This window comes from Lepeophtheirus salmonis, chromosome 1, assembly GCF_016086655.4.
Source record: "Lepeophtheirus salmonis chromosome 1, UVic_Lsal_1.4, whole genome shotgun sequence".
In the NCBI taxonomy this organism is placed as follows: Eukaryota; Metazoa; Arthropoda; class Copepoda; order Siphonostomatoida; family Caligidae; genus Lepeophtheirus; species Lepeophtheirus salmonis.
Genome location: NC_052131.2, coordinates 49,635,912 through 49,660,172, shown reverse-complemented (window position 1 = coordinate 49,660,172; position 24,261 = coordinate 49,635,912). Strand labels below are relative to the sequence as shown.

At 33.4% G+C, this 24,261-nt stretch overlaps 6 protein-coding genes and 1 long non-coding RNA gene across 14 annotated transcripts in view; 3 read left to right on the top strand and 4 right to left on the bottom strand.

Moving 5' to 3' along the window:
- Window positions 1-718: 718 nt before the first annotated feature.
- On the top strand, window positions 719-2,469 carry LOC139907614 (uncharacterized). Its single transcript, XR_011784329.1, has 2 exons — window positions 719-1,617; window positions 1,685-2,469. It is a non-coding gene; the product is annotated as an uncharacterized lncRNA (long non-coding RNA).
- On the bottom strand, window positions 2,457-3,859 carry LOC139904756 (phospholipase A and acyltransferase 3-like). The gene is made up of 3 exons (XM_071894079.1): window positions 3,615-3,859; window positions 3,118-3,298; window positions 2,457-3,022 (listed from the first exon to the last, which is right to left on the bottom strand). The coding sequence occupies exons 2-3, from the start codon at window positions 3,248-3,250 to the stop codon at window positions 2,538-2,540; spliced, it is 618 nt and encodes a 205-aa protein (XP_071750180.1). The 5' UTR covers window positions 3,251-3,298; window positions 3,615-3,859; the 3' UTR covers window positions 2,457-2,537.
- Window positions 3,860-6,102: 2,243 nt separating this feature from the next.
- Window positions 6,103-8,954, top strand: LOC121131938 (RNA-binding protein 1). 4 transcript variants are annotated; one of them, XM_040727343.2, is made up of 5 exons: window positions 6,110-6,344; window positions 6,462-6,654; window positions 7,079-7,891; window positions 8,178-8,410; window positions 8,483-8,954. In XM_040727343.2, the coding sequence occupies exons 4-5, from the start codon at window positions 8,189-8,191 to the stop codon at window positions 8,717-8,719; spliced, it is 459 nt and encodes a 152-aa protein (XP_040583277.1). In that variant the 5' UTR covers window positions 6,110-6,344; window positions 6,462-6,654; window positions 7,079-7,891; window positions 8,178-8,188; the 3' UTR covers window positions 8,720-8,954. The 4 variants fall into 4 exon arrangements, with proteins under 4 accessions (XP_071750174.1, XP_040583277.1, XP_040583274.1 ...); XM_040727340.2 differs by having other exon boundaries at window positions 8,096-8,410; XM_071894073.1 differs by lacking the exons at window positions 6,462-6,654; window positions 7,079-7,891 and having other exon boundaries at window positions 6,103-6,344.
- Window positions 8,955-9,043: 89 nt separating this feature from the next.
- Window positions 9,044-11,605, top strand: LOC121131937 (carboxypeptidase D). Of its 3 annotated transcripts, none has more exons than XM_040727337.2 (7): window positions 9,044-9,184; window positions 9,250-9,485; window positions 9,804-10,041; window positions 10,116-10,810; window positions 10,879-10,915; window positions 10,977-11,087; window positions 11,156-11,605. In XM_040727337.2, the coding sequence occupies exons 2-7, from the start codon at window positions 9,439-9,441 to the stop codon at window positions 11,351-11,353; spliced, it is 1,326 nt and encodes a 441-aa protein (XP_040583271.1). In that variant the 5' UTR covers window positions 9,044-9,184; window positions 9,250-9,438; the 3' UTR covers window positions 11,354-11,605. The 3 variants fall into 3 exon arrangements, with proteins under 3 accessions (XP_040583271.1, XP_040583270.1, XP_040583273.1); XM_040727336.2 differs by having other exon boundaries at window positions 9,245-9,485; XM_040727339.2 differs by lacking the exon at window positions 9,250-9,485 and having other exon boundaries at window positions 9,046-9,184.
- Window positions 11,444-14,099, bottom strand: Sec10 (Exocyst complex component Sec10). Its single transcript, XM_040727335.2, has 5 exons — window positions 13,506-14,099; window positions 13,087-13,417; window positions 12,397-13,020; window positions 12,023-12,345; window positions 11,444-11,965 (listed from the first exon to the last, which is right to left on the bottom strand). Exons 1-5 carry the CDS (start codon window positions 13,958-13,960, stop codon window positions 11,575-11,577), a joined length of 2,124 nt encoding a protein of 707 aa, XP_040583269.1. The 5' UTR covers window positions 13,961-14,099; the 3' UTR covers window positions 11,444-11,574.
- A 798-nt stretch (window positions 14,100-14,897) lies between these two features.
- On the bottom strand, window positions 14,898-18,207 carry LOC121131935 (uncharacterized). The gene is made up of 3 exons (XM_040727334.2): window positions 16,843-18,207; window positions 16,375-16,762; window positions 14,898-15,732 (listed from the first exon to the last, which is right to left on the bottom strand). Exons 1-3 carry the CDS (start codon window positions 17,633-17,635, stop codon window positions 15,132-15,134), a joined length of 1,782 nt encoding a protein of 593 aa, XP_040583268.1. The 5' UTR covers window positions 17,636-18,207; the 3' UTR covers window positions 14,898-15,131.
- A 3,055-nt stretch (window positions 18,208-21,262) lies between these two features.
- LOC121131930 (uncharacterized) overlaps window positions 21,263-24,261 on the bottom strand; it is a 35,193-nt gene continuing 32,194 nt past the window's right edge. For all 3 annotated transcript variants that reach the window (XM_040727328.2, XM_071894071.1, XM_071894072.1), the window contains one exon: window positions 21,263-21,512. In XM_040727328.2, coding sequence (XP_040583262.1) covers window positions 21,335-21,512 — 178 coding nt within the window. In that variant the 3' untranslated portion in view covers window positions 21,263-21,334. The remainder of the gene's footprint in view (window positions 21,513-24,261) is intronic.

The following is a 24,261-nucleotide window of genomic DNA, read 5'->3' as shown; positions in this document are numbered from 1 at the left end:
TCGTAGGATCTAAAACAGCTCGCCTTTTGGAAAATTTGCCTTGAAACTGCTTCATTAATAATACTAAATATTAAAGCAATTTGTCATTTCTATGAAAGTCTCTTTTTTGTGCTTGAATCTTCATTATTTCCTTAGAATGCCTCAATTAAAACTAGATTGTATTCCTATTCCAATAATAAAAATCTAATTATTGCTATAAATCTTGATCTGGGATATAAATGTACATTTCTTGATGACACCTATAATAACGAACAGTGTGAAGAAATTATTCGGCAGTGGATCGTCGAAAATGTTATATCGTCCATAATACTCATCAAATGGATATTTCAGACAGTTAAGAAACTTCAAATCACTCAAGTCCGATAATGAGAGTAATATATGGGAAAATGTACATATCAGCTTTTCCGAACGCTAAAAATGAGATTTTAGCGTTCCGTTCCAATAAGTGATTGTAATTTTGGAAGGGGTGTAGTTGTCTATAGAATAAGTATCCTAGAAACACGACTATGCAAATTCAGAGGCAATTTTTAAAATTGAGAAGGGACCTAAAGCTTCCAACCCTGCAGAAACCTCTGATATTAATATTCATGTAAATGTGAATTAACATCTCGTAAAGTACATAACTATTATGTATGTGTCTTTTACGCAGAAACAATTTAATTTATTTTGTACTCAATCAAACACATTCTCACGCTCTTTGTTTTTTAATTTTTGCTGTAATTTTTCTTATGGATTTAAAGTACCTCACATTGAGAGGATATTTGTGTTGGATAATATGTTAAAGGTTCTTGGTTGCAATCAAGGTTAATAGTATTTCTATTCATCTTGGCTGTATATATATTCAAAGGCGGTTGAAAGAGGAAGCCATCCTATCAAAGTCGCTGAATCTGGCAAGCTACAAGAACTACAAATAATCAAACTTCTAAAACTGTCTTCACCTTCATTATCAAGTCAGCCTCGGGTAAATACATGGACGTTGTTGCCCTCATCCCAGTGGTAAACTTAACAGCGGAGTTCCTGTTTAATCAGTATAATCCCATCATGATGACTCTTTATGCCATTATCTGTTGACAATCATACAGTAATTTATGCATCCATAATCTGTGTGGAGGTAATCTTCAGACCTCAATTCCTCACCCTCATGATATTTCAAAGCGAGTTCATCTCCTCATCGATGCGGTCCACAATTTATAATTGTTTTCAGAGAAGGGAGAACTTGGTATTCCAAATATTTACCTTCCTGGATCACCAACTCTGCCTCGAACTTTGCCCAAATCAGAGAAATTCTTCCCATACTGACAATATGAATTTACTGTATGCATTTAGTTGTATTGCAATGAAAAACTTTGTATTTAACAAATGTATAAAGGATATTAGTTTCACATTAATCTTTTCCTTATTTGACACAATTCACATCTTCAAGTCTACCTATACAAAGCCGAGAAAAAGATCAGATTTAGATCCTTAGTTAAAATTATTAGCTTGATTTGAGTATACATGTAATCAAATCCTTCATGTCGGAAGGTAGATTAATATGAATTATATGATATACAAATTGAGAAAATTATGGGGAAATTTCCCCGCTATATAACTTTATCTACAAGATCTTTAACACCAGTAAGGAATAGTATTTTATATGTATCACAATTATTTTTAATACCCTTCAATATTAATATAATATTAGATGCTGATAGACGATAGAGAACTGAATAAAATGCCTAAAATAACGTCGCCTTCTGTCTGGATTTGTGAAAATGGAGGGCCAGGAATTTGAAAAGTACTTACCGGATGAGAAACAGATGGTTTGTCAGATTTGTCGATATAATTGTCCCTTTAGTCACCTGTCTAGAATTCCACGCCACTCATTATCCTCATCTCATATCATCAAGAGCATGGATATTCATCTAAAAAATCAAGTTAATGATGAATACATCAAGGCATACTTTAACTCTGATCTCACAAAGATGCTTATTGCATGTAATATAACCTTATCCATTGCTAATCATGTACGTTCAAAAAATTATGGAGAAATACACGGGTAAACACGTCCATTACCGAGGAACAATCATTAAATTAATGGAGGATTTTGGTAACGATGTCATTTATAGAAATAACCCCATTGTAAATTGTGAAGTTGAGATAATTTTCAGCATGTCTTCTACACCAAATGACGATCAAGTTATCACTTATCAGTAAAAGTATAAAATATTTACTAATTTCGAAATGGAACTCTGAATTTTGTACTATCTAGCAGTAAGTAATCAATTTTTTTTAAATCTAAACATAAAATATGATTCTATCAGATATAAATAACATCACCCTTTTTTCATCATGTGCAATTTGCATATACAATTGTGCACAGGATAGATATATCTCTACCGATGAGATCTTAATAATAAAGTAAATGTCCCAGGTTATGAGTTATCGCTTCCAATTAATTAAATACAAAATTAGTATGCAGTATAAAAACGTCTTCTTTATTTAAAAAATAATTAGTGCATTACGTTACATTAATTGTAAAATTGAATTTTTGGATTTCAAAAATAACGTTGCTTGGATTTCGTTTCACGACTTCCAAGAAACATCCCCAATCCTATAGCAGCAATGGAAGCGACAGCACCTATAGCAAGGCCTTTCCCAACATTTTGAACCTGTTTGCTTTCAGATTTATTATTACGAGCAAATTTTGCAAAATGTTCACAGTTGTTAGTGGCAAGGTTATAGAGCGTTTTGCTATGTCCGCACTTGGCCACCTCTATAATTTCCTCATGTAAGATATGCAATATCTCCTTTTCATGACGAGGCGGTTCATCATTGTCAAGTGAGTTATTGATTCGTACGGGCGAGTCACATATAACATCTTTAAGTGGCTGCAAACAGCTCATTCCTATATGATGCTTCACAGGAAAGGACCTTGATGAATCCAGAGAAGAAAGTGAACCCAGAACGGCCAAAGAGATATCATCATCATTATTCCGATGAACGACGCATGGAATAGCCTCATCTTCAAATTCATACATACCTATTGACGTGCAACACAGAAAATCGTATTAATTAATTTCACACATCTTAATATAATGAATTCGTACAAATCCTTGAATGTTTCCATTTACTTACCGAAGTACACCGCCCAATGACCATATGTGCCTCGATCAAATTCTAACAGATCTCCAACTTCCAATTGTTTCACAAAGTACTCAAACTCATAATTCTTAAAATAACGACTCTTTATTCCATAATTTCCAACCATTTTTAATGTTTATCTTAGCATCAACTAATTTTCGTAGATTTTGATATACTAAAAGTTAAGAAACTATGTATCCCAAGGTTAATTAATAATATTTCACTAATTTATTTTATGTTATAATAAGTTATAACTTTACAAAGAACAGGGGATCGATAGTTGAGCTGCTAGGGAGCAGTGAAACTTTACATTATTATATAAAATATTACGAATCCTCATTCATTTGTTCAAAGGGGGACAAAGACTAGGAGAACTGCGCGAGAAAGAACTCTTACTACATAGTTACGTGTTACCAGTGTATGTAGAAGACATCTAATTCATACACACTCTGAAAACCTGTTATTAATATAATTATTTCAGTTATACGTACACAACTTATGGAGAGACTCAAAGTAACGACTGATGCAATTTAAATCGTACGGAAATAACTAATGAATTGTAATCAATAAGAGATGCTCTTTCATTTTTTTGAATTTAATAAATAATAGTATCAAGTTCACTTTAATATTATTTTGACGTGTAAGATAGGGTGCAGATTGAATGTAGAGCGTGTCCGCCATCTGTTTTAAAAACAAATTACTTTTACTAGTACACAAGGCATTCCAAGTTACACTTGCGCAAAATGTACTAGTCTAGTATTTTTAATATTAGGGCGATACTAATTTGGAAGTGATAAGACTATTTTTTTTATGAATGATAGTAATAGCTTTAAAATTGAAAAAACAACAACAAAAAAAACAAATCATTCAATGTTTTAAAAATTATTGTTAATATATTCTTCAAATATTTATTAACTGGATGGCAATTTTAAGGGGAACTATGTTTATTTTTTTATTAGCTAAGTATCTTGAAAAAGTCTTAGGTTTGGCAGCTTGATTCTATTATATAATATGATTAAAATCATTACAATAACTAATAGTAATATGTCAATAAAGTGGCAAAGTTTTTATTAAGAAGCTAGGATATTATGGACTGCAGATGACGTCAGCTGTTGTTGGGGTATTTATGCTATAAATTATAGCAATACACATACGATAGAGAACTGAATAAAATCCCCAAAATGACGTCGCCTTCTGTCTGGATTTATGAAAATGGAGGCCCAGGAATTTGGAAAATACTTACCGGATGAGAAACAGATGGTTTGTCGGATTTGTCGATATAAATGTGCCTTTAGTCCCCTGTCTAGAATTACACGCCACTCATTATCCTCATCTCATAACAAGAGTATGGATATTCATCTATAAAATTAATTTGACGATGAATACATCAAGTCAGACTTTAACTTTGATCTCACAACGATGCTTATTGCATGTAATATAACCTTATCCATTGCTAATCATCTACGTTCAAAAAATTTATGGAGAAATAAAGGGTAAACATATCCCTTCCCGAGGAACCATCATTAAATTAATGGAGGATGTTGGTACTGATGTCATATATAGAAATACATATAAAAATGTTTTGATTCATCCACACCAAATGATGATCAAGTTATCAGTAAAAAGTATTTACGAATATCGAAATGGAACTCTGAATTTTGTACTATCTCACAGTAAGTATTCAATTTTTTTTTTTTTAAATCTAACCATAAAATATGATTCTATTTTAGCTAAACATATCAAGAATTATGAAACACAACTCAGTAAAGGGCAAAAACAACTGCTTAAATGGTCACAACAACGGGGGTAGTAGCTTTGGATGGTTTGCAACTAGTTTGTCTGAGACTACTTACTTCGCTTTAAGACTTGGGTATGATAATTAGGTTTTCCAATATTACATAGTCAATAAATATTACTTTTTTATCACTAAAGGCTTAGCTATGGTTGATGGGCTCCAAGAAGTGGTGTTCAGAAAACTCATAAAAGGCAAAAACAACTGTTTAAATGGTCACAACAACGAGGGTAGTTACATTGGGTGTTGCATTATAATTAACAATTGTGTATATCCTTCATGATAACAGTATGTTGTTATATAAGCATACTTAAATAACGGGGGAAATCTTTTTTGATGCTCTTAATAGGGAGTAATATCGCCGGACATTACTACATAATTAGCTTTTGCTCTAAATCTTTACGATTAATTTATTTCTAACATTTTTTTATTAATATATTTATTGTCTAATTTTATGATTTTGACATTTACTTTATTATTAATAATTAGTTAGATCTCATCGGTAGAGATATATCTATCCTGTGCACAATTGTATATAGCAACTTCCACATGAAGAAGAGGGGTGATTATCTTTTTGATTAAACTCCACGTCTCGCTTGTGTATTGCAACCTAAAGTTATGACATATTTAACTGAATTCCGATATTAGAACAAGAAAAAATTATCTGGATCAATCTACTATTTCAATATTCTGTATTTATAATTTATTATTATTAATAGTTATATGATTTTAATGTTTAATTTTGTATATTTAACTTAAATGTTTAATGGTTTATATTTTAGTATGTAGATTATATTTAATTAAAGCCTTCTATTTTAAACTTGGAACTTCAAATAAATTTCAAATACTCTACTTTGTCGTTTCATTAGCTATTATTCTGAGAATAAGGTTCATAATGAATTTAAATTTCATGGAAGTGTGACGTTTTCAAATCTACTGTAACGGATAAAAAACGTCGAAGTCAATTATACGTAGTATATCTTCATTAAACATTTTGCTAATAAATATACCCTCAAAAATCATAATAAAGCAGGCAGATGATAATCACATCAGTATTTTAAACAATAATACCATATGTATTTTTTCCCCCTCCTCCTCGCACGCGTTTTTCTCTACAATATTATCAACTATAATTATCACCCTTAGCTATAATAACAACCATAATTTTTTCCTTTTTCTCTTGATTTTCAAAGAATAAATACAAGTATAGGAGGACACACAACAGTTAATGTGATCTTAACCGACATTACCGCTCTCAAGCAATCTAATCTTAAGTTACTCCACCCTCTCTCTGCTTCGGCTACATTTACTCCTGTAGCAGGAGTCCTGCTACAGCTTGATTATACCCCCTCTTTGCTAGTGATAGACGATAGTGGAGACTTATGGAGAGTGTGTGTATTTTTTAGAATAACAATACTACAATATCCAGGTGAGATGAGAACGCCAAAGACTGCCTAAGCTACTAAAATATTCAAACTCTCTCAGGGCCTTCCGTATAAAAACTTCCCTTTCTCTATTTTTCTCTTTCTTATTAATTATTTGTTAGTGTGCGTGTAGCTGGACGCTCTATTTTGTTGACCCGCCTTCTTTTCTCTTTTTGTTGTTCCTCTCCCTCCTACTTCTAAGTTTCTAGGAGGATTTGGCTTTATCATTTTTGTTCAAAATCTTCCTTGGGTTCGAGACGTAGTGATCAACGTTTGAGTCTTGTTTGTTTCCTTCAATTTGTGGAGTCTAAAAGTGTAAGTATTCCCCATCATATACAATATATATATTGAAGGATCGAGATATATTTGTATGTATATGGATATATAATTGAAGTCCTAATGGGACCCGACTCGTGCAGCTTGTGGTCCCCACGTTTGTTTGTTGTTTTCTTTTTCTTTCTTTTTTTATTAAATTTGACTGACGCCATTTTGTATTTTTGGACTAAGTTGTAATAAATTTGGGGAATGACTGTAATAGAGATGTTATGATAAATGAGGGCAATGAAGTCGCCCCTTTTATGATTGCCATGCTATAATGGCAGGGTGTACGTCAATGATTAATTAATTAATGAATGATGCTTAAAATGAGTAATAAATGAATGTGCTCCCTCAGTTTCTTTTTATGTTGAAAAAAGCGGAAAGAGTAATTTTATAAACTTTGTTAATTTTTTTTAAACAGAATTAGAAATCTTCTCTCCTTCTTCCTTTGGTTGCTGCCATGCTGCTTACTCTTACTTCTCTACTCTGCTACTTACATAGTCTCAAGTATCAGCACCACATCCAGCACCAGAACCAGTCACTCACTCATCCATTCTTCTCTTCTACTCAACTTGCCACTCACACCTCATCCCTCCTTCAACAGTAGAACTAGAGATTTCATTCTCATTTAAACTACTCAAACTTAATATGGCCATGTCCGTCAACCATGTACTAAGGCCAGCAAAGCCAAGCACAGGCAACAACCATCTCGCAACCAATAATGCTTATTATTATTGCAATTGCAAGATCCAAAAAATTATCTGTAAATCCACTTGGAATATTTTTCATCCCTTCCACAAGCCTGAGTTGTGTCGTAGCAGCAGCCGCCACCAGCAGTACCACCTCCCCATATCTCTTGAGCAATGCATTATTTGAGGCTCATCAAATAATGACGTTAATGCATCATGTTCAGAATCATTGCAATTCATAGAGAGAACACTTCCTTTTATACACATAAAAGGGTAGTCAATCACACTAAACGTAATTACATACAGCATCTACACTCTATCATCTCAGACGGAGGATTCATATATATAGAAATCTCTGCTATAGGATGATCTTCTTCTCTTCCGACAACAAACACACATTGCTTCGAATTTTTTTATTGCAATGTAATGCATATATATTAATACAATATCATATGTTCGTTCCATTAAGTGGTCTTGAATTATATGATATCACACTCCTCATCAGAAAGAGTAACTCCTCTCCCCTCCTTCACATCGTGAGAGAGGTTCGTATCCCACTTTTTTTTTTTTTTTTTTTTTTTTTTTTCTCTCATAAGAATCCACCACGAATGAATTAATTTAAAGTAACATTATTTTTTTGTTTAAAAAAAAAAAAATATTTATATATACTACTTTTTTGAGTGAGCATTTGAGAAAGAGAGCGAGCGAGAGAGAAAGAGTGATACAGAACTAATACATACGTTTTTTAGGATCAGGGAACAAACCAACATTATAATTGTATTGTACCTAATGATTTCCCTCCTAACAATTTCTCCTTACAACTCCTTACAGAAAAATAAAAAATGTCGCGCCATCGGGATTGGGATATTTCTTGTAAGGTATATATTGGCAACTTGGGCAATAGTGCCTCAAAATACGAATTGGAAGATGCTTTCTCAAAGTATGGTCCTTTGAAGAACGTTTGGGTTGCGAGAAATCCACCAGGATTCGCTTTTGTTGAATTTGAGGATCCACGTGATGCGGAAGATTCTGTTAGAGGACTTGATGGTACTCGTGTCTGCGGAGTAAGTATCCAATGACTAAGCATTACATCTATGTTACTTCATAATTCAATATTGTGTGTACTACATTTACAGCAGAGAGTTCGAGTGGAAATGTCGAGTGGGCAAAGTCGCAACGGTGGTAGTAGAAGAGATGGACGAGGCTCCGGTAGAAGAAGAGACGATCGAGTTAGGAGAGGGGACAGTGCTGAGCGTGTTCGCAGACGTCGTAGATCTCCTTCTTATAGATCCATGTCTCGATCTAGATCTCGTTCCTTCACTCCTCCATCAAGACGGCGAAGATCCTCTCGCTCTGGATCAAGATCGGAATAATTCATTAATTATTTAAGGGAATACTATAATACTTATTAATCATTTCTGTTTCTATCCACTATGTTGTACCGCGTACCTCTATACATTCTCTCTATAGATTTTTGTGTTTTAATTTTTTTTTTTTTTTTTCAATCTTGAACGGTCCAATATTTAAACTTTCTTTTTGAAGAAATACGAGTTTGAAATTATGTCGTTAGGTTGTACATTTAATGAAATAAAAAATATCGAATTTAAATCACTTATCTATTAACTTTTTTTTTCTTCTTCTTTATAAATCATATAATATAATATCTACTTAAGTTTGTAGCATATTGTTTTAAAAGTACTTAATATATTAAAGCAAGGAACACTCCTGTTAAGTCTTTGTTTCCCTGCGGATTGAGTGGATCTTTCAGTAGTTGTAAGGGATATTATATATATATATAAATATATATTGAACTTTCTGCTGGAAAATAATAGTTTTGGGTAAGTTATTGTTTAATTAAAAGGAGGCCTCACCTGTTACTGGATTATAATGCCTCTTAGTATAGCTCGATTGACGACGTATCGAATGCCTTATATTGGCTTTCGGCACAAAAAGGTTAACTTTCTTTCTCAGTGGTAGAGGGTACTGAAGAGAGGAGAAAGTCTGTCTCCTTATCATAAAAAAAGTGAGGACGTCATTGCTAAAAAGATTCATACAATCCCTTCGCTCACTCATAAGTTGAAGGACGAAGGAAATGGTGCAATTTTGTGCATTAAGGATAAAATGCGTGAGGATTGACAGGTAATGTGTTCGTGTTCCACAGGTGTCTTTGTATCCAGTTATTTATTAGAATACCTACTCAGATTTCCTTAGGACCCATGTATTTCCTTATTATTTTACATGAAATATGTAGTAGAGAATATTAAACTTGATTTTTTTTTATAAAATGAAAAATAAAACTACTACCGTTTATAAACATAATGTAGCGATGAACGTTTGATAGAATGAAATCTGGGAAAAGCCCTCAGTACCACCAGGGTTTTTTTTTGTAATACACTAATCCTACCTGCATGACATATTTGATATTATTATCTCTTTTAATTGTGTGTTTTATTGTAGTAATGTATTAATGATGCTAAGGCTATTGACAGTAACATTATTTGTTTCCTGCTCCCTTGGGATGCAAGAGCCCCTTTTACGTGTTGCAAGGAAAACGGGGTTTACTGACTGTTCAAATACGGATGGAATTAATATGTGTGACTATGAATCTCACGATGAATTGGTGTATAAACTCAAGGAATTATCAATACGCTTTCCTGAATTATGTGAAATCGGAACCATCGGCCAATCTGAGGAGGTAATAATTAAACATATGGAAATAAAATGATCAAACATCCTAAAATACTCTTGTAAATCTCTCAAATTTTGTAGGGCAGACTACTTGTATACGCAAAACTTGGCCTTAGGCCAAGAGGCCTTGGTAAACCTTTGTTCAAATATGTTGGTAATATGCATGGAAATGAAGTAATTGGGCGTCAAGTCCTTCTATACCTGACTGAGTTTCTCTTGGAAAATTATGGAATTAATAAAAGAGTTACTCGTTTGTTGGATTCAACCGAAATTTGGATAATTCCATCATTAAACCCAGACGGTTATGAAACTTCAGTCGAAGGTTCTTGTTCTCGTGGTCCAGGTCGTACGAATGCAAATAGAGTAGACTTGAATAGGGATTTCCCAAAACAGTTTGATGAGCCACAACGTGTAAGTTTTGAAAGGTTGGCTCGAGGACGTGCCAAAGAAACAATCGCTATAATGCGATTGTTGCAAGTTGTTCCTTTCGTTTTATCGGCTAATCTTCATGGAGGTGCTGTTGTGGCATCATATCCTTTTGATGATTCCAAGGCACATATTACGGGCCTTTATTCTGCCTCTCCAGATGATGATGTTTTTGTTTTCATTTCAAGAACTTATGCAAGTAATCACAAATTTATGTCCAGAGGAAATTTATGCGGTGATAATTTCACAAATGGAATTACAAATGGAGCACAATGGTATGATGTTCCTGGAGGAATGCAGGACTACAATTACGTACATTCCAATTGCTTTGAAATAACTCTGGAATTGTCGTAAGTATTTTATTCTATACTTACTGTATGTAATTGCATAAGTATACTTATCTTTGTGTTTAATATAGATGCTGTAAACATCCCACCAAGGATAATTTAGTACAGGTAATAATGACTCAATTTGTAATTTATTTTTAAAATAAATTATAATATGGATTAACCCTAGGAATGGATTAACAACAAAGATGCTTTACTCAGTTATATGGAGTCTGTACATACGGGTGTTCATGGTTTAGTTATTGACAGGTATACGCGTGCCCCAATTAGAAATACAATGGTAATTATTAAAAATACTCCCAAATAATCGTTAGAGATGGTAAAAAAGCTGTAAATTTTTCATTTCAGATTCATGTGAAGGGAAATCCCAAGAGCATTAAAGGCACGAATCGTGGTGAATACTGGCGACTCCTTGTACCAGGGAGCTATGAAATAATTGCTTCAGCTCCTGGATACTACCCTCAAATGAAAACTATCTCTATCGATTCTATAAAACCTTACTCATCAAAAGTTCTGCACTTTTCTCTTCAACAGAGAGACTCATAAATCCTCACCTATAGTCCCCATCACGTATTATCATATTTAGTGTAATATTTATCAGATTTATGTATAATATATGTACGAGAGAGCAAGTCATTAATTAAATAAATAAATTTATTTGCAATCAACATAAAAATTTAAAAAAAAACCGCATACTTATTAATGAAAAAGAAAGGAAGAATAAAGTGTAAATTAGATGTATAGCCATTGTCTACTTTTTTTTTATCCTAAATATAACTCCCTAACTTGTCTGTTTTATAATCGAGTCTCAATTGAATCCAATTATCAATGATAGTCCTGTCAAGATTAGCAAGCTGGGGCCCCTGAGTAGCTCCACGAAGATTATTAGGAGGAAGAATAAGTAGATTACACATTGCGTGAAGAGTATCAAAAAGGTTCGAGACTAAGGGAACTTTGAACGTTGCCATGACTTTTCGATATTCGTTGACATCACAAATAACGGACATAGCCCCGGTTGAAGAGTAATTAAATGACTGTAAATGCTCAAAAATAGTGCGATGGAGTCGAGTTCCCAATTCTAGAAGAACGATCTCAATATTCTTTCCATCCATACTCTCCTTTATTTTCTCAACTTGAGCGCTTATGAAACGAACAGTTCTAAAATAGAAATGAATCATTCATAGGTACTAATGCAGGAACAAGGAACCAACTTACTTTAAACATGCCGATGAAGAGTTCACAACACACTCAGAGGATATGAAATCAGATTTTCTTTGTTCCGTAGTCAAAATAGTTTTGACCCAACCAACTAAGGCGCTCAATGTACGGTCCAACCCTGCGTCCAGTTTTTGCTCTAATTTCTCTAATTCCTTCTTTTTTATTTGAAGGCACTCATCGTATTTTGGAGTAGAGGCAACAAGAGGTACTAGAGAGTCACTGAATTGTTTTTCTAACAAGTGAACTATGGCATTGGCCTGTCCTATGACGTCGAAAAAATAGAGCTCCGGAGAGATTTTGCACTCTGGCAGTGGTATACCCTATATATGAAAACGTAAATATTCCCGAAAAAAAAGAACGCTAGTAATTACCTGAAGAGCGATTTCTACAGCATAGTCTATATGTTCATGAATTAAAAATGAAATAAGAATATTAAATATTTCCATAGCGTTGCTTGGGAGTTCAGTGGAAGTAGAGAGGACTTGGCATCGACGGAACGCCATTTTTGTAAGTTGAAGTATATTGATGGCTACTTCCTCACTTAGAAATGTTTCTCCACCATAGGAGTCCATTTCTATATTGATATTTGCTTTGGATGCAATAACACCTTGAAACTCACGTTTGAGGTCTCTAAAACCAAGAGCATTCCCACTCAGGGACTTTTTGGTGTGTCCCTTGGCTTCGTAATATTTTTGAAGAATACGTGCACATCGATCGTTTAGGAATTTACATTGAGTACTTATATAAGTTTCTAAATAGCGCTTAAAGAGTCCTTTATTAAGATTAGTCAAAAAGAGATGATCGGAGCCGCCAAGATTAAAACGAGCTAGCTCAGTAGTTAATTGCGAGGTTTTTGAATAGACAGTAAACAAATTATTCAAGTATGCCTCTTCCTGACTTTTATCTCCTAATTCTTCTTCGATATGATCCTTGAGTTTACTATGATATATATTCAGGATGAATTTCCCCATCACTTGTTGTGGATTCGGGAAGACCTAGATTTGATTAAGGTAGAATGTTAATCAATTATTAAAGACTTGAATTAACAAATTAATATTCACTTGTTTAATAACTGTCCAACTGGATTCACAAAGGGGCACAATATGCTTAAAAATATCCTTTCCTCTAAACTTTTTGAGTTGTATTTGCTCAATAAATGAATCCACACATTCATTGTAGCCCTTAAACGAACTAAGAATCACAGTCAAATCCTTCATTCTCTCCTTGTCATTGGATCTATGTGATTTTATAAACTCTTCAATGAGAGAATTTTCTATTTCCGAATGTTTTGCATCAATTCTAGCTTTAGCATCTTCAAATTTCTTCGGAGGAAGATCTTGAGCAATGAGTTGAAGCTTTTGAATGATCTCTGCTGCTTCATGAAGTCGTGACCTATATATATTTATATATTCAAATGAAACATCAAAAAGAATATGAGTATTTAGAAATATTAGGGTCCTTATTTGGAATGTGAACGTACTTATCAGTGAAGAGAGGAGAAAGTGAATCTCCAGACTGAATGAACGAATGAAAATGTCGCATGAGATTAAGAGCGGCCACGTCACGCGATCTAGGAACATTGACAGCTTCCAATTGATCGCCTAAATGAACTACTTTGGTAGCAACAGAATTAATCTTTTCATCTAAACTACGATATGTCATAGCTGCGGATTTATTTCTATCTACGAGAGTCGTTGTCCTTTTCCAATGAATGGTTTCCTCTTCTCGAAGGGAGGTCTCTAATTCCTTGACTTTAATTGCTTGGGACTCTTGCATACGATTCAACTCCCGAATCGCTTCAGAGAAGGCAGAATCCAGAGCCTCGGCATCAAACTCATTGGCTCCAACAGATCGCCACGCTAATCTCTCTACAAATTCTTCTGGATCAAAAGACTCCTGCTCCACATCTCTCCAATACGATGAAGTCGTTGACATTTCCGATTTATTAAAATTAACTATTCTATTAATAATTAATAATAACTATTAATTCCCTAATCTAATCTACTCCCCTTCAAATACATACAATATACACAACACTTGTCGTGAATAATAATATCTCCGCATTCCTTTCTCCTCCTTATATAAAAAACACTCAACCTCGTAGCAGTCACACAATTTGCGTGTGTCCATGGTTAACTACGTACATATTATTAAGCATTAATTTTCTTAAATTGCAGTTCAAGGACAATTTGCCGAAAGTAAATTTCGTTGAGGACCTAATAATTAAATAAATATATCTACCATAGGGTGTTTACTAACTTGGAATTGAGTCCATATTTTGAAGACTAGAGCTCAAAAACAAAGTCTCAAGTCTTGATCTGAACTCGAGACTAAGACTTGGCTGAGCCAATTTTATTAATGAATTTTCTCTCAATTAATTCAATTTTTCTCTGGACATAATCAAGTATCTATTAATAGGGTGGGGGGATAAAATAATCAATTTAAGTCAGTAAGTAGCCAAGTATTAACAATACTTCTTAATAATTAAGATTTGGCTTGTTTGCGGTCACATTTTTTAATTGATTATAATTGTTAATTCGTCCAATATTTTTATAAATATATTAATAATATTTATATTACTGGAATCGAATATGAGACTCAACTCGAGTCCGAAGGTTTGGATTCTACTTACACTCGCAACATAGGAACTTTCTCCCCCCTCTGATAACTGTTAAGTCACATTTATTTAACCATTATTACTCTCAATGTAATCGTGGCATAAAATCATTTATTATATAATTATTGACGACGTATTTTAAATAACCAAAATTTTGAATGAATCATATACATAATTGATTAGAAGTCATAAATGATCATAATAATTTCTTTACCAATTTTGAAGTCCATAATTTGAAATAACTACTAAAAAAAATTTCCAGTCTTTTAATACCATTTTAATAGATACGTTTATAATATTTATTTCTTAACAATGTTTTATATCTTTGTCGGATTAAAAGACTTAAATTACATTTTTAATTTGAGCACTTGCATTGTAGATATAATGAATAAAATAAATATATTATAAAATATTGTTTTTATAAACGAAAATGAATATTAAAACATAATTAATAATTGTGATATACAAAGAAAAAAAAAATCAAAAAAATCAAGTTGCTAAAGTGTTAAATTCTTGCTCTAAGGAATAAGTTAGTGAAGACATCCTCGGAAGCCTTCCATCTTCAGTTAAGATCCATTTTCTTAGAGCGTTGAAGTGATCTGGGAGAACGATTGTCCTCCCTGGTGTAATTGAAGATCCGACTATAACTACATCCTTTGGTGTCGTAGCATAGTTTATCACAGATATTTTTTCATAGTTCACACAATAATTTGTTTTAATATAGTTTATAGCTGATAATTTGAGATCAAAAACATTGTCTTCGTATAAAAAGGAATCTCCTTCTTCTTTTTCGTTGCTATTAGTATACTCAAATGATGAGTTCTTAGCACCTTCTTCAGAGTCCTTATTCGTACGATAAATGATTGGCAAATTAGATGCGTGCGCAATGATAACTTTAGTCTCTTTACGATTAATAAGAGTCTCAAGCCAAGTCTCGGAGTAACAACCCATTTCCTCAAAAATTTCGTCATCGTTGAGATCCAGTACATTGACTTTTAAACTCTTGATCCATTTCTTTAAACAGCAGTTTCGGACTAATGCTTCTCTTGAATCGTCAAAATAAATCAGAAGGATATCGTATTTTGCGTCGCTATCAAACAAATAGGATAAATTAATGTTTATTTATAAAATTGTTATAAATATATATGTATAAATAATGATTAATGAGATACCAATAAAGTAGGTAAGAGGTTGAAATCCTTCAAAGGGCGTACAAAATTTGAGTCGTCTAGTTCAATAAAAACAGATTCTGAGTGGAAGTGTTGTGTCAGTCCTGTTCAGTTCAGTCCTAAAACTTATAAAGTTCGGTCCTAGATGACGTCAACCAACTTTATTTCTTCTTTTATAAATCAGCTTTAGTACTGAGAGTCCGACAGTCTTAAGGACCAGTCCAGAGACTGGATCGAATAAATAAGGACTGACTGAACAGTACTGGGCGGTATTAAAAAAAACCCTCATATCTGTGGTAGGGAGGGGGCAGAGTGTTCTTTGCCCAAGCAAATAATACTTTACAAAGCGACAAAAGTATGAGTGCTAAAATTTACATATGGCCTCCCCAGGAAAATCGTGCCACTCCGACACGACCTCATATCTTGGATCACTCACTCATATCTCAAGGCACTAATTGAGCTACATATTGATAAATATATATAATTATAATCATAGTTAATTAATTGAACCCACGAAAGGCAAATAAATTCAAGAATACATCGAGGTTGATATTTAGTCTTACCTATGAGATATATTAATACCATTAGTAAGAGATGGAGGATCGTAGAAGGGCCATCTCCGAAACTTCTTTCTTCGATGACTGAAAATGCGTTTCACATATTTAGTTCGAAAAAAGATAATGATTGCACCCACGATCATGGAAATGATCAGAAAGGAGAGAGTGACTGTTATCACTTTCATGTACTGATCCTTTTTGACCCATATTCCGGACACACACTTCCTTCCAGATAAAAGAAGAGGGAGATTGAGATATTTGTTGCAGACCGAAGGAGCCCCTTGAAAGTGATTTATAACATATTCATGTCGACAGTAGGGATTGTTCTTAATTTCGAGATGAACACAGTACTTAAAGTCCGTACTCAAATTATCAAAATAGTGAGTAAAATACCCTTTAAAAAGAAATAAAAAATTGAAATGAAGTATAGATGTTAGCTAGAATATGGGATAAAGAAAAGATTAAAGTTCTTACCCATATATTCAGAATATTCCTCTTTTTTAATAGACCGGATAAGTGGAACTAATGCTTTAGAACTATTGGATAGAGCAGGGTTAGTCAAAGAGCAATTCATCGAAGAAGAGTGGACTGGACGGAATGTAACCTCCACCAAGTCATATTCCTGCACTGGGGTACAAGTTTGAACTTCTCCGCTTATTTTAAGTGAAGTACAGTTATGTTCTTCGGCGTGATTGAAGAGGATATATCCTTCCTTCTTGGAGCCTTTTTTACACCAAGGGCTTACGAGGGATAATCCTTGAATGGGACTGACAATGAGCCGACTACAAAAACTACTAGTGAGAGAGAAGCAGGCTCTAGAGCAAGGTGCTCTTCCAAAACTGTCAGGTGAACAGTGACATATCCGAATAATGTAGTTCCTTTCCGCGATATGTCGGAACACAGAGTTATCTACCGAATGTAAGGATCCAATTTCCCTACTAATAAGAGAATGGAACTCAAAATCCTCCGGAGCTAATTTTGTACATCTCTCATACCGTGACCAATAGTTTACAGAACCAAAATCTTTTTCATTAAACTTTCGAACAACCCAAAGTTCTACTTGATAGTGCTCAAAGGGACAGACAGATAGCCTCTCCTCAAGATGACTCCAATCAAATGTGAGCTCTGAAATGCTATTATTGAATTGTGGAGTAAAGCTTTGAAGCCAGGAATTGACGTTCTTTCGGCAATCTTCAGAGCAAAGAACGGCCATAGGGCAGAGGAACAAAAGTAATCTTATAGTATACAATGATATCCAAAACTTCATAATGTCATCTACATTCTCATCAGAACACTCTTCACTTAGAAATAATACATTTATTTGAGGACTATATAATAATAATACTAAATTGTATTCTCTGTTAAGAATATGATAATATTATTAAATATGAGGTATTCAAAGATGGAGTGGATCCACAGTCCTTACAATTCCTCATAATATTAATAATAACTGTACATAATTTGCCAAAGACGCAATAAGAGAGGACTCATTATTTTCCCTTCCTACTTAATTATCTTCCATAACTTGTAAGTCGCAAGAGTACTCAACTATTAGTTAGTAGTATGCATATTATTCGTCATTCCTGGAGGGTTCCGACACTCTTCCGCTGAGTCTTTGTCTCATCAATCTCGAAAATAAAATCCCACTTAACACCAAGCACTGTATTTAGCATTTCATATGAGTACGTTACTAAGTACACACTACATAGTTCACTAGATATTATAGTACTTGAAATATGATTTCAGCTGATAAGTATAGACAGTTCTGTATAAAGCACTTTGAACGTGCACATTATTCATTGAATCATTTCATTTCACAGATCCGCAATATAAAAAAAAACAAATCTCCTTTCTTTCATCCTTCGAGCCTATATTAATATTTTCTTTCTCTAAAACTCTCTCTCCTTAAAGGCAAGCAAGTCATATTACATATATGATATAGAGTAACAACAATACAAGCCTTCAAGGAGAGAGATTAGTCCATTGATAAAAATCCAGTGTATTTTTTGGCTGGCCCGTTTTTGTAGGATTGGCATTGGTAGTCGGGGAAAAATGAATTTTCTATTCGATAGCAGCTGTTGTCATTATTATTTAATTCCTGAGTAATGAACATCCTTTCCTAAATGGATTTAATTTTATTCACAGTCTGATTCAACATTCCTGTGTGCTCATAAAAGTCGGAGTGTAACCCTCAGGATTTTTTAGCAGAATTATAATTCAAAGTCCTTTTTGGACTCCGAGTAGAATTGGGGATGAACATCAAAGTAATTCTAGCTTACGTCCTTGTTTATATTTTTTCCCCTTCTTCCCTTATCACAGCTGATTCTACCTAATCTAATGAAACGTCATGAGCATTATTCTTTATGTCTTCTAAAACATTCTTCAAATTCTCAGGATTATCATGATGATTTTCGATTTTTTTTTTTTTTTAACTTACCTATTCTACACTCGATTTTCATCGACCAAATATGTGGTGAGTCAACTGGAAACTAGGCTTGAGTAAAAATCAAGTAATTGAGAAATTCCCCTTTTATTTATTTACTTAATAAATATTAAGGGACAAATAGTTTATACGTATACATATTGGGTACATTATGGTATTTATTTTCAAATTTGAGGGATGGGGTGAGATACTCAAGAATGTTAGCTTTAATTTAGAGCCTTCGATTAATTTATGTGCCTCTAATTGGCCCGTTATGACCCTTTGACTATTATATTGATAGCCTCAGAGATTTTTAATATTTATAAGGAAAATATTCAACTATTACTATAGATTTACTCTAGCGGGGGGTCCATTAAAATTAATTCAAGTCGAGAAAATGACACTGGAACGTGATAGACGAATTTCCATTCGTGCACTCCAAGCAGTAGGTCGTCTCTAGGACCACCGGTTACGCTGAAACGTTGGAGAGGAAGAAGGGCTCTGTCAAAAAGGCCAAACTGGAGCCAGATGAGTTAAAGAAAACAGACCAAGCCAATCCTCTCAATCCATGAAGACCCATGCAAAGGATCTCGGAGTTTAACACCAGACTGTCCAGAGAGCTATCAAAAAAAGTGGTTGGAAAGAGCCTTATGAGGGTGGAGATGCCACTTTTGACACCAGCAATGAAAGAAATCCATCTCCTTTGTTGCAAAATGTGTTTTTGAGTTCTTTTGAACTCTTTTTGGACACTTTTGGCTCCCCTACAGCCTGATGCAAACCCCCCTCGACTACACCTTTTAGGTGCATGTCGAGGTGAAGTCTGCAGTGTACGCATCCAAACACTGAGGACCTCAAAGCTACTGTTAGCCAGAACTGGGACGCTATGACTGAGGAGTACAGCGGGTGCAAGACCTTCCGCCGCCGCCTGGAAGGCATCATTGCCGCTAAGGTTAGCTACATTAATGATTAAGAGAGCTCAGACACACATCTATTTATGGTATTAGTTTTGTTGAAATTCTATTGTTAATTAATACATATACATTATATTTTGTTGAAGTTAGAAATTCAAAGTGTTCAGGTTTTAATGGACCACTCGATATATTTGACCCTAAAATGTAAATAAAATATGTTTTGCATCGTCATACAATCGCATTTTCAGATCGTGGATACAAATTATCTATTATTATCGAAGGAGTAATATATTTTTTCCTAATTAACCTACTTTTCTCTTCTCCAATCGATAAAAAGAATATTATTGTAATACAAATTTGGATATTTCATATTGACTTTCATAGAAAAAAATATTATTATGTCCATTATCATACTTTAATGATTGTCTACTGCAACAGGGACTTTCAACCTGTTTAGTGATGTACCACTTGCAAAATATTTATTTAATCCAAGTACCCCCTTACCAGCACAAAGAATTTTTAACTTCAGTGACAGGGGCGTCCGCAGGATTATATTTTTGAGGGGTGCTTGGTTCTTGCAATTTTTTGAAAATAAATCAAAAAATTTAATTTAAAAAAAAAAAATTTCAATTCAAAATCCATACCTACTCTCATAAAGTTAAATATTTTTGCAAAACATTTCTAAAATCTTTAGCTATTCTCAATTTTTTTTTTTTTTAAATCCATGTTTATTCCCAAAAAGTTCTAAATACACAAAAAAATGATACTTTTTTGTAGAAAAATTTAAAAATCCATAGCTATTATATATAATTTTTTGAAAAAAAATTCAAAAATTAAATTTTCTAGTAAAAAATAAAATTCCTTGATTTTTTTGGGGGGAGGGGGAGCTACAGCCCCTCCTGCGGACGCCCCTGAGTTATGCACCTCTTGTAAGATATTCTTTATAAATATCAAGTACCACTTGGAGTACTTCCAAATTCCCCTAGGGGTACACGTACCCCCATTTAAGTACAACTGGTCTACAGTATAGAAATAAGATTGTATAACGATATAATTATATATTTTTAATGTTCAAGAAGGACTTGCTCTTATAAATCTGCAACAAATAATAACTTATTTAGAAAATTGGTTAAAATTGAAAAAATTAAATTTTTTGAATAAGAAATTGCAAAATTACACAGCTGTTCACAAAAAGTTAGATTTTTTCAAAAATTAAATTTCAAATATTTAATGTACCACTTTTGTTTTTTGAAAAAACCACTTATGTTTTTTGAAAAAATTAAAGTTTAAATATAAAATTTTTTTGGAGAAATTTTTTGAAAATCCAAAGCTTTTAATAGAAAAAAATTTGGAATTTTTTTTGTCTTCATTTTAATATTTAAGTAAAAAGCAAAATTCTTTAATTTTAGGGTGGCTATATCCCCCCCCTTGCGGATATATATAGTTATGTTGGTGTTGATTTTTTAATTGAAAACTCTTTACGGCTTAAATAGAGTTTCTTAATTTTTTTGGACCGAGAATAAAAACTCATGTTGTTAAGAGATTAAACTTTTCTTTGTAATTACGTTCTTCTTATGTAAATATTAATTTATTATAATAAACGATGAGTAACTCTCTGTATATTAGTGGTGTATCAAATACTTAAATCATTTATTGTCCATATGTCAAAGAATGAGTAGCTGAGTCTTAAAAACATCTGGCACACTAGAAGGGACTCTAAAATCCCTGGAGGAGAAGTTGAAGAATTTGGTATATCAGGAAATATATTAAATAGATGCATTGGGTTAACTCCATTTGGCCAATACTCTTCTCTAAATTTATCGTGAATAATGATTATAATTTATGAATAAAAGTCATTCCACGTCAAAATGTACCGCATGGGTTGGATTCTGTAGTCTGCAGGATTACATTTTTTGGGGGGGGGTATGGTTTTATGAATTTTTTTCCAAAAAATTACAAGAAAAATTCCAAACTACCAAGAGCCCTACATAACGGCCTAATTGAAATATATAGTAGTTATTTAAGCATCTACGGTACGTTGCATCCCGTTTTGGGACCCGGTGGTACCCAAACATTCGGGGTACAATTGAGGGGCTCTTAGTAGTTTCTTCAAGTATTGGCGGTTGGTTGCATCCTGCTTTGGGACCTGAAAGTACCCGAAAGCACCCCCAATATTCGAGTTTACAATTGGGGGTGGAGGTGGGGGGGCTCTTAGTTGTTTTTCAAGTATTGGCAGTAAGTTGCATCCCGTTTTGGGACCTCGAGGTACCCCTAAAACACCAATTATTAAGTTTAATATTGAAGTTTTCCAAACTTATTCACAAAAAATTAAATTTTTGAAAAAAAAATTTAATTTTCAAATTTGTAGGAAAACAATTTTAATTATTAAATTTTTTAGAAAAAAAAATCAAAATACATTTACAAAAATATTAATTTTTTTGGTAAAAAATTTGAAAATTTAAATTTCAAAAAAAAAAAAAATCCAAAACTAAATTACTAATATTTCATTTTTAGTAAAAAAAAATTCATAAGTTAAATATTTTGAAAGAAATTTGGAAAATTAGATTTCAAATATTTAATTTTTCAGAAAAAAAATTTCAAAAATTAAATTTTTTTGATTTTTTTTTCAAAAATCTAATAACAAATAAATTTAAATTTTATTTTGGAAAAAAATGTCAAAATAAATTTTCTAATGTTCAATTTTATTGGAAAAAAATTTCAAATAATCAATTTTTGGAAAAAAAAATTCAAAAATACAGTTATTCAGAAAAAATTAATTTTTTTTAATTATAAATTCAAATATTAATTTATTTGCTCTGCTACATAATTGGCCCGAATAACAAAAAAGATTTATACTAGAAGCAAAAATTCCTTAATTTGGCTAGAGACCCTCCAGCTCACCCCCCTTGAACACCCCTGGTTGTTGAGTATATATTATGCTGTATAGGTAGAGGTGGTTTTTTGTGCAAGAATAATCAGGAGCGATATATATAGAATACCTGAATTAAGGCTCTTGTTAAAACAAGCTGTTTATTGTATGATTTTGGGGAAAGGAAATGAATGACTGCTATCAAGTGGAGAACCCTTCATAACCCCCTAATTGTACCCCAAACATATAGGAGAAACATATAGTAGATTATAATTTTAAGCCAATAAAAATTGAAACTACTAAACCCTAAAAACACCCCCAACATTCTGAGTGCTATTGGGTTGGGTGCTCTTAGTTGTTTTTTCAAGTATTGGCGGTGTGTTGCATCCCGTTTTGGAACCTGGAGGTACCCGAAACACCCCCAAACATTTGGGGTACAAATGATAATTCATCAAGCAACTAATGCCTATAAGCTCTATATTAATTTTGTTATTAAAAACTTCAAAAACTAGGAGTTCTTTAGAAGAATTCATGTCCCAAGAATACTTATATTGTGTTTCCAGAAGGACAGGAATACAATTTGTTGCTGATACCTCGTCGTATATACAGGGGGGACAACTTTAACGACTAATTATGAAATTTGAAAGCCACATTAATTGTAAAATGGTTATTCATAATGAAAGCCTTTGTTCTCGATCACGATCTGTACACGGTGCTTGAATGCCTTGCATGTCTTTGCTACCTCGGGTAGATCGAGGTCCTTCATTGTGTTGACGCTGGAGGCCTTCAAGGCATCAACTGAGGCATTATTATTCTTGCAGGGGATCCTTTCTACCCTATTTCACAGCTAAAAATCACTGGGATTGAGCTCCAGGCTGTTGGCTGGCCAATAGAATGGAGGCCGAAAGTCCGTTACATTTTATCCTAAGAACTCTTTGCCAATCTTAGCCTTATGAACAGAAGACGGATTCTTTTTTTTCATGAATGATTTGACCTGATCAGGGTGAAGACAGATCCATCTATCATTTCTACGGTTATGCTTGCCGTCAATGGTGAAGATTTTCTCGTCCAAAAAAAAAACAAAAAACACACACACACACACTCAAAAAAAAAAAAAACGCACTTCATTTGGGTTAATAAGAATCTTCACTTTGCTCATTCTGTTTGCCTTATTCTGCCTTGTTAGTAGACGCTTTTAGGCTCTGATCCTAGTCAGCTAATCCAGGTTAGTCTTGATGGCATTTTTGATGGTCTCTTTACTCGTGTTGCGGTCCTTGGCTAGCCTAGCAATTGGCGTGTCTGTATGAGTGTTAATTGATCGTTTCAAGCCAGCTATGAACCATTTTATCAGATCTTGTTGAAGAAACTTATCTCTCAGTCTTCCTCTCCTCATCAAAGACCTTAATCACATCATAAAAGATTGATTTTGGATTTTTTAATAAGGAAATTATTCCGGCGCGGCGAGCTTCGATGATGAACTTTCTCCTGACTTTTTCAATGCTTGAACGACGAGATACACAAAAAACCTGTTAAATTCGATAGCTAACACATTTAGCTTGTCACAAGTATACATTTTTTTTTATCACATAACCTCTATTAGTTAGCCGTTAACATTATTCTGGATATTCCTTGTTCACCCTGTATATTGGCCATTTTATTATTTGTATGAATAAATTTTAGCTTTCATACAT